At 42.3% G+C, this 14,627-nt stretch overlaps 1 protein-coding gene across 17 annotated transcripts; it reads right to left on the reverse strand.

Moving 5' to 3' along the window:
- Window positions 1-1,378: 1,378 nt before the first annotated feature.
- On the reverse strand, window positions 1,379-11,173 carry LOC123098586 (uncharacterized). 17 transcript variants are annotated; one of them, XR_006447866.1, is made up of 13 exons: window positions 10,879-11,173; window positions 10,595-10,809; window positions 9,726-9,918; window positions 9,269-9,454; window positions 9,110-9,183; window positions 8,871-8,897; window positions 7,659-7,781; window positions 7,481-7,578; window positions 7,299-7,373; window positions 4,459-7,214; window positions 3,508-3,581; window positions 2,336-2,406; window positions 1,379-1,914 (listed from the first exon to the last, which is right to left on the reverse strand). XR_006447866.1 is itself a non-coding variant. In XM_044520625.1 (4 exons), exons 1-4 carry the CDS (start codon window positions 4,503-4,505, stop codon window positions 1,543-1,545), a joined length of 567 nt encoding a protein of 188 aa, XP_044376560.1. In that variant the 5' UTR covers window positions 4,506-4,633; the 3' UTR covers window positions 1,379-1,542. The 17 variants fall into 17 exon arrangements, 1 of the variants encoding a protein (XP_044376560.1); XR_006447861.1 differs by lacking the exons at window positions 10,595-10,809; window positions 10,879-11,173 and having other exon boundaries at window positions 4,459-4,633; window positions 5,883-5,958; window positions 7,082-7,214; window positions 9,726-10,316; XR_006447870.1 differs by lacking the exon at window positions 9,726-9,918.
- Between the last annotated feature and the right edge of the window lie 3,454 nt (window positions 11,174-14,627).

Consider the following 14,627-nt stretch of genomic DNA (forward strand, 5'->3'; position numbering starts at 1 on the left):
CACGACGGAAAAAGTAAGGGCAAAACTGAGCAAGCTCGAAAAGTAAGGGCAAAACCCGTGGGTAGGAACCAACTAGGGGCAAAAATGCAATTGTCCCTTTAGAAAATGTTCATGAATTTCATAACATGATACCTGGAAATAAAAAAAGTCGCTAATTTCAGAATGTGCTTGTATTTCAAAAGAAGTTTTCATGAATTTTAGAAATTTTCATCAATTTAAAAATTGTTCACAGTTTAAAGCTTTTTTAGCAACTAGTAAAATTACCCGTGCGTTGCACCAGGTTGGATTGTCGATTTTTGGATCATGAATTTTGTTTTTTAAAAGCCCAGCCGTCATGTACTCCATCAGCATCTACTTCAGCTCTGCACTGCCATTGAAGTGCCAGCAGAGTGGTGCATGGAAGATTTCTGACCGGGATAAACAAATGGTAGGATACTTTTTTTGAAATAGAGGAAGTGGTATTGTTACATACTCCGAGGGAATTGAAAGCTAATTCAGAGGATTTATATATAATTTTGAAATATTTGAATTGTAATGATTTTGATTGTTGGTTGTTTAGTTTGCTTTTTTAGAAACATGTTATAGAAAATGCTCTAGAATATGTTTGCAGAATTAATATTTCATTCTTAATTGCTCGTTTGCACTGTTTATGTTTGGCCCAAACACAAACAGTTCATGTACAGATTACATCGCTCTTTCACGTTAAAAACAATAGATGGACACTTTGATGATAGCCGAACTGCACACATGCATCTCTCCTCCCGTGCTGCTCCAGCGTAAGTCCGCCTTTTTTCAACTAGATCGGCAATGCACCTTGGCGCGAGGGTGCCGGTCCCAACGATATGGTCAAGTGATGGAAGATCAAATGGCATGATGCATTTATATGAAGGCAAGTTTAGAACATGTAACAGGATAACCGATTATCGGGTTCAGGGCTAAGAAGAAAACATTGGCACCAGAGGCGATACAACTATAAAGCCATAGTTAGGCATACAATAGATAACTTGGTTCAATTGCCTCCATGAGTGCCATTCCATTTGAGATGCGACGCAAAAAATGACCAACAAAATACCAATGACGTTTGTCCTGCTTCCGGATGCCTCTGTTTTGTGCCCACCAAATTTGGCAAAATTTCTCATAATACTTAAATATATCACTTTACATATGAAAACTGATACATGCACACATATGTAATGAAATTAAACTTGACTAATGCAACAACAGAGTGAAAGTCTCATGAATATGGGAAGAAATGTTACAAATGTTCTGCATCCTTTTGACACTACCAATCCAAAGTGATCATTTCTATGGGCAATTTTTTTCACAAGCCTTATTTAAATTATGTGTTTGATAAATAACACTGGCTCTGAACTGTACATGACCATAAAAAGTGCATACATAGATCATTTTCCTGTGATAATATGATATACAAAAATCCTTGATAAATAAAGTGTATCTATGTCAATAGTACTTTCTCCGTCCCGAAATATATGTCGCAACGGACACACATTTTGAACTAAACAGCATTTTTCAATTACATCCTTATACAATTGAAAAGTTGGCGATCCGCTCCTCCCTCTCCCTCGTGATTCGCTCCTTCCTCGCGTCGCCGCCTCCAGAGCTCGCCGCCGGCTCCAGGCCTCTGCTCCTCCCTGCAGCTCCAGACCTCTGCTCCTCCCTGCAGATCGCCCCAGGCCTTGCCCCAGGGAGCGCTCCGCAGGCCTCTGCTCTAGCGAGCTCAAGGCGTGGGGGACCTCCAGGCGAGCTCCAGACATGGGGGAGGAGCAGCAAGAGGCAGTACCTTGCTGCCCCAGGTTTCTCGCATGGCCTCCCTAGGCTCCAGGAACCGCAAGGCCGTGCTCCAGGCCGTGCTCCACGTCCAAAATGCCTCCACCGCGCTCCAGGACGCCTCCTCTGCTACGTGATGAGGAGGATGGTGAGAAACATGAATTGATCTATAAGAGAAGTTATGTCTAATGTAACCTATAAATCGACAAGTTGGCTTGAAAATTGACAAATTGATCTGTAAGAGAAGTACGCCTGAAAAAATTAAAAATTACAATACACATGCAAATTGATCCAGCTCTTGCAAATTGATCTCTCATTTTTTTGACCAGGGTTAAATGCCAATTTGCTATCAACAGATAATTCTAATTTCAATTTGGGGTTTTCTTCGATGTATGCATACAATCAGAAGTACAAATGATCTCTAGTTCTTTGAAATGGTGATTGTTGGCGTTGCATCACTGATGGTGCAGTATACTGTAGTGAAGAGAAAAATGCAGCAAAGGCAGGAAAGAGTTACTACTACAGGCGAAATTGGTCACTGCTATACCTTCTTAAGTGCGCAATGAACTCCTGCTTTGCCATGTGCTTCATCTCCTCCAGCAAGGCGGGAAAAAGTTACTGCAATGCAACACAAGGACCAGCATGAATCCATGAAGGAATTGGCACACGTCCAAACGATGCAAAGCTTGAGCATGCAAGAGTCACCAAAATTGTGTGCATTGTGAACTGAATTAAAATTCAGTTGATTTACTCAAAATACATTCATGGCAGTAAAAAAGAAACCATGAGCAGAATCATGAGATGATGGCACTACATGCTGTATCAAACATTTGTTGATATCAAACATGCTAGGAGTACTCAAACATTTAAATTCATAGGTACTGTGAATTTAACTCCATGTTTTAGTAACTCCAACAAATTCAAAGTTAACTGAACATTTAAATCCATGGTGTGCTGCTTGCTCCGAAACATCCATGTTTTAGTAATGAATGCAACCAAGAGAAGCTCTTCAATCTCCTAAGGAGACAACGATGTATAGAAGAGAGACAGCCACCCCGTGTAAATTTGAGCACAACCATCTCAGAGAGCTAAACCACCTCTCCACACATTCTTTGCAAAGAAGTTTAGTGCCTAAGAAGAATATGATCTAAATTCACTGAAATAGGCAAAACATGCAGGTCCCAATTCCATTAAATCAAACAAACCTAAGGATCCATGATAACTAAAGTAGGAACCTAAAAGAGTAAATAAACCTAGATGAGATTCAAAAATAAGCAGACAGAATGGACACAGGCCAAGCTGACCAGCCCGGTGAATGTCTTCCTAACAACATACTACTTTAGGTACAGACCAACGAAATTTTTTTATAAATCATATCTAGAACGATATTGGTTTGTCTGGTAGCCCCAACAACACGACACATGCGAGCAGTTCCAACAAACAAATCAACACGCTGCTTCTAGGACATAGCAGAAAGGTACAAAAAATCCTAGGTCCTACCAGGATCTATAGAAGTGACCAAAATGCCCAATTCCAAATGCCAAGCAAGCACAAAAATAAAGGCAGGGAATAATAGTTTTAGATGCTAGGCTTCTACCAATAAGAGAACAAAAAGCAGATACATCCATTGTCCAAACAAAATCTAACAGCTGCTTCATACAGGAAGAAATGTAAGCCTAGGCCTGGAAAGCATAGAAGAGAGGGGGAGAAGGGGACAACCTGCAAAGAGGTGGTCGAAGATAGAGCACGACAAACTGGCCAGAATAACGAGCACCTGTAGACAGCGGACCAACCTGCAAGGGGAAAAAGAGGAAAAGGTACAACCATGGATGAGCTGCAGTTAACCAGAATTTAGACGGTCCAAAACAAATAAGCACCGCGCCAGAACAACCCATTTTGCTACACAAGCATCTTAAAAGTTTTGATTTAGCTACTGACATGTCACCGGGCTAGCCATGTAGGAGAGATACAAGATGGCCAGGACTGACATGTCACCGGGCTAGCTATGTAGGAGAGATACACGATGGCCAGGAGAGAATCTGGAGAAGGACAAAACAAAAATTGCAACACAAGTTTCTGCCTAATGAGTACAGACAGATGCGAGCCACTAAAACATGGTGGTGACATCTTACCTTTATAACAACACTATCATCATATAGTCCCCATCCAGAAGCAAATCATGTTGAAATACATCAAACTCAATAAGGCAAGAATGACAGACAAAGATAGGTACAGATGCATTGCATACGACAAAAAAGATTACCTGGCCTGGTTAGATTATTTTTAGTGTATATTCCAGCCTGGTTAGATTGCCTCTGCTTACTAAATACTAATAGGGCTTGTCATATATATCTTTCGAGTATAAAGGACAAACAGAATACCGACACGGGTAAGAAGAATAAACAACAAACATCCTGTGGTGATGAAGAAATAACTACAGATCGGGAGCGCGCCTTGGTATATGAGCATCCAATAACTAAATATGGAGCTCGGGAATGACCCTCGACATCTCAATATTAAAGTAACCATTACATTGTCCAAACATATAATTCTCACCTCTGTTTTTGAAGATTAACTGACACGATATCTAAATAGTAGCTACAGGCTCAAGTTTGACACAGTCAAAGAAGAAAGTGGGAGGAGGAGCTAGAAATGGTGAGCTAGTTGTACCTGCTTGAACTGACCCCTCCTCTTGGAGAGGACGATGATCTGGTCATTGAGCTTCTTCCAGGCGCCGTCCTTGAAGCAGATCTTGACGATCGGCGGACTTCCTTCTGCCGGCCAGGTGGCACTACATCTCCACGCTAAGGAGCGACGTGATCGCCGCGTCGAGGCTGCTGCCCTCCTGCATCAGCACAAAAAAAAAATCTCTTTTATATCAGTAATACCAATAGGCAACAGGTCATGTTTCAAAGGGTTACAGATTGACAGACATTACATCAAGGGTCACAACGCAAGTACTGGCATTTGACAAAACAGAGAAGGCCACACACTGTAGTACTACACATGAATAAACAGCCAGGCACACGGTGATACCTCGGTAATGTTATTTGGTGGAGTAATCCTTGGGAGTAATCACCAGAGCTCAGGCAAATAATTGTGATGGTAAAAGTGGATCTAAAGATTACACAAATCCTAAAACAAAACAGTGCCCTGATTTTAGCTCTCGACCATCAACTACTACACCACTTGACCGCATCGGTTGTTTTAGATGGAAGAGAATGTGTGGAGCCTAGGAGAAAAAAATTCTTCGCCAACCACATACTGCACCTCCAAATCCCCAACCAGTAAGGAATAATTTTATACTAAGGGTACCAAGACTGAATAAAATGCTTTCCGATTCACTTGTGTGCTGATCTAATATATGATGTTGTTCTTTGTTAAGTTCAGAAAAATAGGGATATTTAGCAGGAACAGGGGAGGTTCAGATTAAGTTCAATTTGTTGGGTCAATGACCTTTTAATGATATTCTGCTCAGATTGCATACTTGACTGCTTCATTAGACAACACAGAAACTCCATATTTAATAGTCATCGCAAATAGGAGATACATCAGATTAGTATCATGTTCTAATTAGAAAAGAAGAGAAGGTTAGAGACCTCAGTAATCATATAGAATCATGGTCATAGAGGAAACAATCTGCTCAACATATATAGATACAAGAATACATAGTGAAAATACACAAAATATGATCATCTGCAAAGAAAGAATAGCCAAGAGAAAATTGATTAGCGAGAGAGAAGGCATAACTTACCTTTTTAGTCAACTACATTTAGTGTGATGAAAGTGCAGATCCTTGACAATGGCATGGAGTACTACAACTTCCTAGATAAGCAATTTATCTACATATCCGACAGTAGAAGAGTTTGGAAAAAACAAGATTTTTACATGCAATGGATGCGCACTCACACGCACACAAAGTTGGCTCCAGCCGGTTTGAGCCATCCAAAATTAAAAAAAAACGTGATGTGCGTGCGCACACACACACGCACACACACACAATTTGCTGCTCGAGTTTCAGTCATGGCATACACAATTTGTATGCATCCAAAACCGAAGGTACAAATAGCAGGTAGATGAGAGGGGGAGCTCACCACAATTGTGTTGGGTGGGAGTTGAAGAGGGAGGTAGGGATGTTGGCCTGCTCCTCTCAATGATATCAGATATAACCTTCATCTCAATGTATTATTTAGTTATGTTACATGCAGAATGAGATACAAAAAGAACATGTAATATACAAAAAAGGGAATGCAGCAACAGCGAAAAGAAATGCTAAAAGGGAACATAGAGCAGAAAACAAACCCAAAATGCAAGCAAGAATCTTTAAAAGGGAACATAGAGCAGCATGAGCATGAGGCATAGAAAAATGGGGTCACCTTAAGATCAAGAATCAGTGGCCCTCTCCCAGTTCAAATCAGAAGGATAGAACCACTATTATTGATTAGAGTTATTTTTACCCAGGCAAAACATTACAACACTGGATCCTAAGCTACAGGTGAGGCATACAAAACTACAAGTGTCTATTATTTTCATATATAAACAACCTTTAGTATCTCAACCAGAACCAAAGCAAAACAAAAAATCATGGTTAACTAACCAGCAAAGGAAGAATGCACCTTTTTGGAATTTTAAAGTAGCAAGACATTAAAAGTTCTCTTTTGCCTTCAATACTACACACATTAGGGGAGGTAGCTACAGTTTTATTGCATAGTGGGCTCAGATTCGCCTTTTCTCGATCATATAACCTATCCCCATCATCTCTTATCACCAGATCAATCTGTTTACACAATGAAGCTGCCCTGGTTATCACTCAACAAGAATGACCATCCAAGGACAGATCAATAGGTATCACGGGATCAAAAAGGATTCGAGAGACAACAGGGAGGATCCAACTTGATACCCACAGGTGCCTTGATTGCTCAAAGGCACACTTATTCCAGCCACAGTTAATCATCATCGCCCTAGCACGAACGCCACCGCCACAGACAAAGCCAAATGGCGAGAATGCCCCCGGAGGGGCAGGCTATTTACGAGCGGTGGCACGAAACGGGAGTAACTATTCATTCCAGCAGTAACTTTTTTTTATCCGACGGACGAGGTCGTTACAAGGGTCGATCCGACGGCCCAGATCCGATCAAGCCACCCGATCCGACGGCCAGGAATCCCAAATCGTTGTGGTGCGGCCTGAGGAGCTTCTATTCTTATTTCTGGATTGGATGGATGGATCAATATAGCCATGGCCATGTCCCATACAGTAGCCGAAGCAGAGGAGCAGGAGGAAGATGGAGCTCACCAAGGGAGGTTGTAGCCGAGGCAGTACTCAGTGCACGCCGGGGTTGCGCGTGAACGCCGTCCAACCGGCAAGGAACCGCGTCGGAATTGCGCCTTGCACCGTCCCGCCGACGAGCACAAACGCACCAAAAAACCTGTGTAAGAAAGGCATCGTTATTTATCAGAAACAATTATTTAGTAATTACTATTTAGCAGAATGACTAATAGGTAAGACATACAGGTGCAAAGATCTCATGCTCTCATGGTAAATCCTATAATTAACCAGGGTCATCATTCTTAATCACAATCCACAACTACAAAACCAAGAAAAGCCTTAGTGATCATGAAGGGCATGAATGATTAGCAAAAAGTGGAACGGGCTGATGAGAGATACACAGAGTGAGAGGCATGAGATCCTCACAGTAGCACCACCATGTTTAGAGACTTGCAGCTCCGGCTTGCTGCTCAGCCGGCGGACACGACACCGACCTCTCACCGCATCAACGACTCGGTTGTACGCTATATGGAGCAGCAGAAAAAAGGAGATCAGAACTGTAAATATGAACATCTATGAGAGAGGGGAACCTGAGATGCGGTACCTGAGCGCACGCGCAACACGAGTACAACAACCGCACACGATGGTGACCCCAACGGAGCAGTGGCCTGAGCCGCGACTTGCGCTTCTGCCGTCGACGGCGACAACACCCATCAACGCGGTCGTGCTGCTCCATATAGCGTACATTGTATCTTAGTATTCTGGATACAATGTAGCCTCTTTAACATAAAAGAATATAAAAGATGAAATTAAATTTATTTTATCTTAGTATTCTACAAGGCACCCAGAAAACATAATAAGCCTACTATACATAGATATCCTCCAAGATTTTCTTTAGGCACAAAACTTGATACACTATGATCTCATCTTATTATGTGCCTAATTATTTAACACTGACAAACATGATTGATCTAGTAAAGGTGCACAATTTCAGCCAAGATTAATGTTGCAAGGTAATTGTCTCGGCACCAAAGCAGTTTTTGAATTCAGAGGTTGTATCCAAACAAATAAAATCTTTAGGTAAATATATTTTCATCAAGGTGATGTATCCCGTTGTCTGAAATAGCAAAAATAACAAAACAAAGATAGGAATAGTGGAAGGATGTAAATTTTTCTCGAAGATTGCATCTAATTCAGTCTTTTATCTGAACAGAAACATCCACATACCCTTTGTCCTAGACCAAAAGAAATGAAAAAAAGATAGCATCATATTGAAATGAAGAAATGGCTCGCATAATATAGAATGGATCTCAGCCCGAACAAATTGATTTTAAATACATTTAAACCATGACACATATATAAGCAACCATAATGTACAAAGCACCTTGTCCCAAAAACACATAACCAGTGGTTAGGAGCAGCAATATTCTAACCAAAATATTACTACCAAACCTATATGAGAAAACAGAAACCTCTAAAATATCCTCTCGGCTCATATGGAACAGAGGACGTACATCTCGAGCAGCATAGCAAAAAATGTATTTCTCCATGAATATATATATATATATATATATATATATATATATATATATATATATATATATATATGAATGATAGAGATATATTGCATAAGCAAGTCAGATAACCGTGATATGTAACATAATGTACAGGTTAGTGATCCATGACTGCAGCTAAATTTCAGAAGAAAAAAAGGACACTATTGAGTAGGCAATGTAGCACTAATATTCAGGGAGTAATCTTTCCTTGCAGCCGCACAACATATGTAGGCATAGATAAATAAGACTGGGGATTAAACCTCGTCCAGCTCCACAACGTCCACGACCTGCAGAGGTCACAGACATTCATTGTTTCAGATTTCTTTGTCACAACACGACTACTCTCTGAAGAAAGATTCAATTTTCTTCTCAGACCACAGTTAAAGATTCAGAATTCTGCATAATTTCTCCTCTCTGAAGAACGAAAGTTGCAGTAACCAAATTGGTGGGTGTGGACAAGCAGAGCATAGCATGAGAAGGAGAGGAAGCAGAGAGATACCTTGCATGGCGTCCAGTAGGGTTGGAGCAGCGGCGGCCCAGAGGAGCGAAGCGATGGTCTTCCCTTGCTTGTGCCTGCGTGCATCAGGGAGTGAGGGAGGAAGGGGAGCGGCCAAATCAAAACAAGCAAGCAGAGGGGGAGGGGGAGCAGAATAGAGACCTTGCATTCTCATTTTGTGGTGATGGAGAAGAAGCACATGGCTACCAATGCCGGTGTCGTGGTTGTGGCCGAGGTGGATCCGGCCGGCGCCGTGCTGGAAGCAAGCAGAGGATGGGCTGCATCCCCATGCGAGACTTGGCCTTGTTTCATATGTTGGCCAGAGTTGTTGAATGTTTAAACATAGTCCTGTCGTGGTTAACAAACGGAGGTTATTACCATATGACATATGCTCTTGCATAATTTTTTTTCGTTCACTCTGTAAAATAGCAGGACATCATTGTACTTCATTTAATGTAAGTAAATCTTATTTAACCTAGCAAAAATATAACCTGAATGTGTGCCTCCCACAAATTGATATATACAAATTCCTCTTGGTCAAGCAATAGAAATAGAGGAGATATTATTTGAAGCTCACTGCCTCCAAATAATTGATCGAGAAAAATGAGGAGAAGCTCACCTAGGAGAAATAAGAATGCAACCTCATAGCCTCCGCCACTGGATGCTTCTCTACAGAGGACTCGAACTTCCGTTGCGCCATCAAGGTCATGGTGAGCGCACCGGCCCTCTGTTGTTCATGTTATGGTGAGGGCACTATGGTTGCCAGGAGAGTAGGATGCACTGGCAACAGAGCAAGCATCACATCTCTGCATCTGGTCAAATCAGGGTCAAAAGCTGGAAAATGAAATAAGAAACTTTTTGCAGATGCTTGCTTGGGAAAAAAATGCTAAAAACATAATTTATATCAGCAAGAGGAAGAAAGAAGGGAAATCCTTAAAATCATGACAGTTCCCACATATTCACCACAAAAATCATGCTATTCCCCATGTGCATCATGAACAAACCCACTACTTGAACAACAACACCACCATTGAAAATCAAACAGTTTAGAAGTGGACCATTGAATTAACAAACAAAAATCCTTAAAAAACATGGGATTTGCATATTTTATTTCTTGTCATCTGGACCTAAACTTTCTCAATCGGATCCTGAAGAAAGCACACACACAGTTCATACAAATAACACAATTATTTCCTTGCCCCTTCTGTTCAATAATTTGAGTGCACAAAATACTGAATCACGACCGTTCATGTTGTTATTCTCTGTTCACCATCCATCATAGAAGAAACAATTGATAAATTTATTTGCCATCTTAAATGGCAAAAAAATCATCTAATAACAGGCATCTGTTACATCATCTACATGAAAGATTTGATACATAAATTACGGCCTGGAAGCCTCATGCAGACCCCAAAATTGACACTGGTTTGATGGACATTTTGCTCAGAGCACAAGAGATAGCAGGGGTGGAGGAACAGAGGTACTCACCTGAAGTCTGAGCCGGCTTCAGGTCACGATCTGAGGAGAGGCAGGCCACCAGCTCCCATGGCTGGCGGGGGAAGGGGTAGTGGGTGGGGTGGGCGCCGTGCTCCTGGAAGAGATAGGTGCACCTGAGCTGCTGGCCGCTCCTGTCGCTGCTGTCATTGGTGATGGCCGCTGCTGCTGTCCGAGGCTAGGGTTCGCCGTTGGACGCATGCGTGCATCTGTGTGACCAAGAGCAGCAGCAGCATGAGGGGAGGGGAGGGGCCAGTAGCAAATCGAAATGGACGCACCTTGATCAGCAGCAGCAACGCTAGGGTTAGGGTTGAAGCAGAGGCGCGGCGGCGATCCGGCGACGGTGGCCATCTTCTTCCTCCCCCTAGCCTCATGTTCCTCTCCCCGTTGCTCCCCTGTCGAGCTCGAGCTCGTCCATGGCCGCCGCGGCGGGCGGGGCGGGACGGCGGGGCCGCGGTCATCGGCCACGGTCACGGCGAGCGGGACGGGCGGGGCGGGGAGGAGAGAGGTCCACCGCGACGTGGTTTGAGGGGCGTCGGCGGCAGCGATGTGAGCGGGGCGGCGAGGTCTGAGGGAGGGAGAGGAGGAGGCTAGGGTTCACCATGGGAGCCGGCCCTTTTATACTCCCTGTGAGCGAAATGACGAAAATGCCCCCGGCGGGGCAGACTATTTACGAGCGGTGGCACGAAACGGGAGTAACTATTCATTCCAACAGTAACTTTTTTTATCCGACGGACGAGGTCGTTACAGGGGTCGATCCGACGGCCCAACATCCATCAAGCAACCAGATCCGACGGCCAGGAATCCAAATCGCTGAGAGAGCTCATGTTCTCCCTAGATACTTATATCAGGATTTGCGAATCCCCGACGCCGCCTCACTATGCCGCCTCCGTACATTCAACCACCCATACCCTGACCCCAAAAAAGACATCATCCTGATACGCCATTCAATCTTAAATTGTATATTTGTTTTTATATATGTTTACTCGTAGACCTTGTGTTTTACAAAGATAATAACGGGGACGAGTAATTAGTGCGGACATTGCACTACGTAACGAAAAAAATCAACTTTAAGTCCTAGCTGAAATTAATTAATGTCGTACTGCATGCAGTCATACGTTACATGCACTGGTGCAAATAATTAGGGCTTGTCTTGTCTGCACGAAGTTTTCTTTTTGAACGATGTTGTTAGGGGATGGGGCTTGCCCGCTCCCCACGTACGTATAAAAATAGGTGGGTTTAGTTATACAAAACCGAGGTGGGACTATTCCTACTATAGTTGCTAGCTAGCTCAGTTGGTTGTGTTTCTTAGTGTAGGAGGAGAGCTCCTAAGTGGGGCCATAAGCGCCACTGCGAGCAACCGGCGCCCACGCGCGCGCCCTTCATGGGCCGGCCCATTAAACCATCGCTCCGTCGCTTCGCTTCATTCGCTCGATCAGCTTGCTGGCGTTTTTTTCCGGCTGTACTGCGTTGTTGGTTCAGGAAAAAACGGCCTCCAGTTTTTGAATTTCAAAAGATAGACAAATTTGTAAAAACTTCATTGATTTTGAAAAAAATCATCGTTTTCCAAATAAAGTTCACAAATTTGAAAAAAGGTCATCGAATTTAAAAAAATTCATCAAATTCATTGAATTTGCAAAAACTTCATCGAATTTGAAAAAGTTCATCGCATTTGAAAAAAGTTCATCAAATTTGTAAAAAAGTTCATCGAATTTGAAAAATGTTCATCGAACTTCAAAAACAGTTCATCGAATTTTTTAAAAGTTCATCAAACTTCGAAAATAGTTCTTCAAATTTTTATAATGGTCATCGAAGTTGAAAACGTTCATAAAATCCGCTGAACTTTTTTCATGGAATTAGAAATGGGAAAAAATAAAATAATAAAAGGAAAAGGACAGAAGGAAGAAAAGGATAAAATAAAATAAAAAATAAAAAACAAAAGAGGGAAGAAAATATAAGTGAACGTAGAAGGTGAAGTGGCGGGGTGCTTATCGCATTATGCGTTGAACTGCTGCGGCGCAGATTCGAATCCTCCTCGGTTCGTGTTTTTTGCATCTTTATTAGAAAAAGAAAAAGTAAAAGGAATGTGGGCCGGCCGAGGAGAGGTGCTGAGTTCGATTCCCATGTGGGTAATATTTTTGGCTGCTCGTGGCCCAGCTCAGCCACGAGCGGATAAACAAAAACAATCCGGCCCATAAAAAAAACTAACGAACATACGGGCAGTTTATTAGTACCACATTGGATATAAAAAAATCTCAAAAATGATAATATAGGAAATTGACGGTGAACCCGACGGAAGCAATCCGTGCTTTATTAGTAGGTAAAGATAAAGAAAAGATTTGCGGAGGAGAATCATGTTAACGCGTGAATAGATCCTACGGCAATGCACAATTGACTCACTCCCTGGCATATGGGCCAACGAATGCAAAAAGTACCTCCATGCACTAGGAGGCTCCATTCCTAGGGAGCTCCTACACGGCGCTCTCAGCGCCGTTTAGGCTCCTGGCGCTCGAAGGCGATGCGAGTGGGCTGACCCATCAAATCAACGATTCAATTTTGACCAGACGCTCGGGCGAATGAGACCGACGACGGCAGCTTCGTGTGCTGACTCATAGCGATGACTGCATCGCGTCTGGTACCCCCTAAAAAACTGTTGGCTGGTTGACGCTTTACTAGCTAACCGGTCAACAATTGACTTTTGAAACAAAATATGATTTTTAAGTGAAAGTCTGGAAAATTTACAAAAAGTCATGAATTAAAATATGTTCATGGATTTTGGAAGAAGTTAAGGAATTTGAAAAAAATATCAAAAAATTTGAAATAAAATAAAGAATTTGAAAAAAAATTCACCTATTTTGGTAAAAAAATGCTCATCAAATTTTAGAAAAATGCACAAATTTGAAATCTGTTCATTGATTTTGATTTTTTTCGATTTTGAAAAAAAATCATCGATTTCTAGACATTTTTATTTAAGAAAAATCTGAATAAAACCGTCCAAAAACTTACCAGCGAACTGGGAAAACCGGTTTGGGAAGCTTCTGGAAGCTTCCCAAAACCAGGGCTTCCGCAAACATGAAAAAAAAATAAAGGTATAAAATCAGTAAGTGTGCACGAGCGGCTTCATGGCCTACCGGTTACAACTGGGTACTCCCGGTGCACGAAGTTTAAAAACAAATATTACATTGAGAAACAGAAATGTGAAATCCAGACGTGGATAGTGTCAATGTTGATTTTGTCTTTATACACTATTCATGCCGGATTTCACATTTTTGTTTCGCAGTGCACATTTCGAGTTCGGACCTGAATTTTTAGGGGTTGTAGTTACATTCCTTGTGAACATTCACATTTTTTCTGAATTTTTTAAAAACATTTATGAATGTTTCTTTTAAGTTGGAGCACCGGAACCCCAAACAAGGTTTGTCCGTTTCCAAAGTTAAAAAAAAAGGTTTGTCCGTTTCCACTAGACTTGGGTCCGCATCCCTGCTGGATGATGATTGATCTAGAAACTACGGGGCTATGGATAGTATACTACTAATCCATTGGAAAATTTTGGTTGGAGCACCCTGTTTTGCTCCAATTGTCCTGACCTTGTGGCTCGCTTTGTATTTCTTTTCTTCGAAAAGGAGCTACGATGCGGCGCCGGCTTTGAACAGAGACGACCACTTGCTGCGCTACGCGCCTACACTACACTATGTTAAGCTATATCCTATAGAGCCTAGAACTAGCTAGCAGCAAGTCGGACCAGTCAGCGAGACGCGTAAAGGAAACGGTCCACTGCCGGCAAGAACTATCTGAATTTTGCTGTGGAACATTTGGCACAATTCAAATCACATCATGAACAGTGGACACCACATGAGTCAAGCATGCAGCGTTGGTACCTCCACTCACTGAATCGCAGACATACATGAGGAAAAAACGAGCGCATCACGCGCCGTCGATCACGCGAAAACACACACGCGTACGATCATGCATTCACGAAATCACAGGAGCTGAGCACCACATCCAAGTGGCAAAATTCCGCAACGTC

Source organism: Triticum aestivum, chromosome 4D (assembly GCF_018294505.1).
Source record: "Triticum aestivum cultivar Chinese Spring chromosome 4D, IWGSC CS RefSeq v2.1, whole genome shotgun sequence".
NCBI lineage: Eukaryota > Viridiplantae > Streptophyta > Magnoliopsida > Poales > Poaceae > Triticum > Triticum aestivum.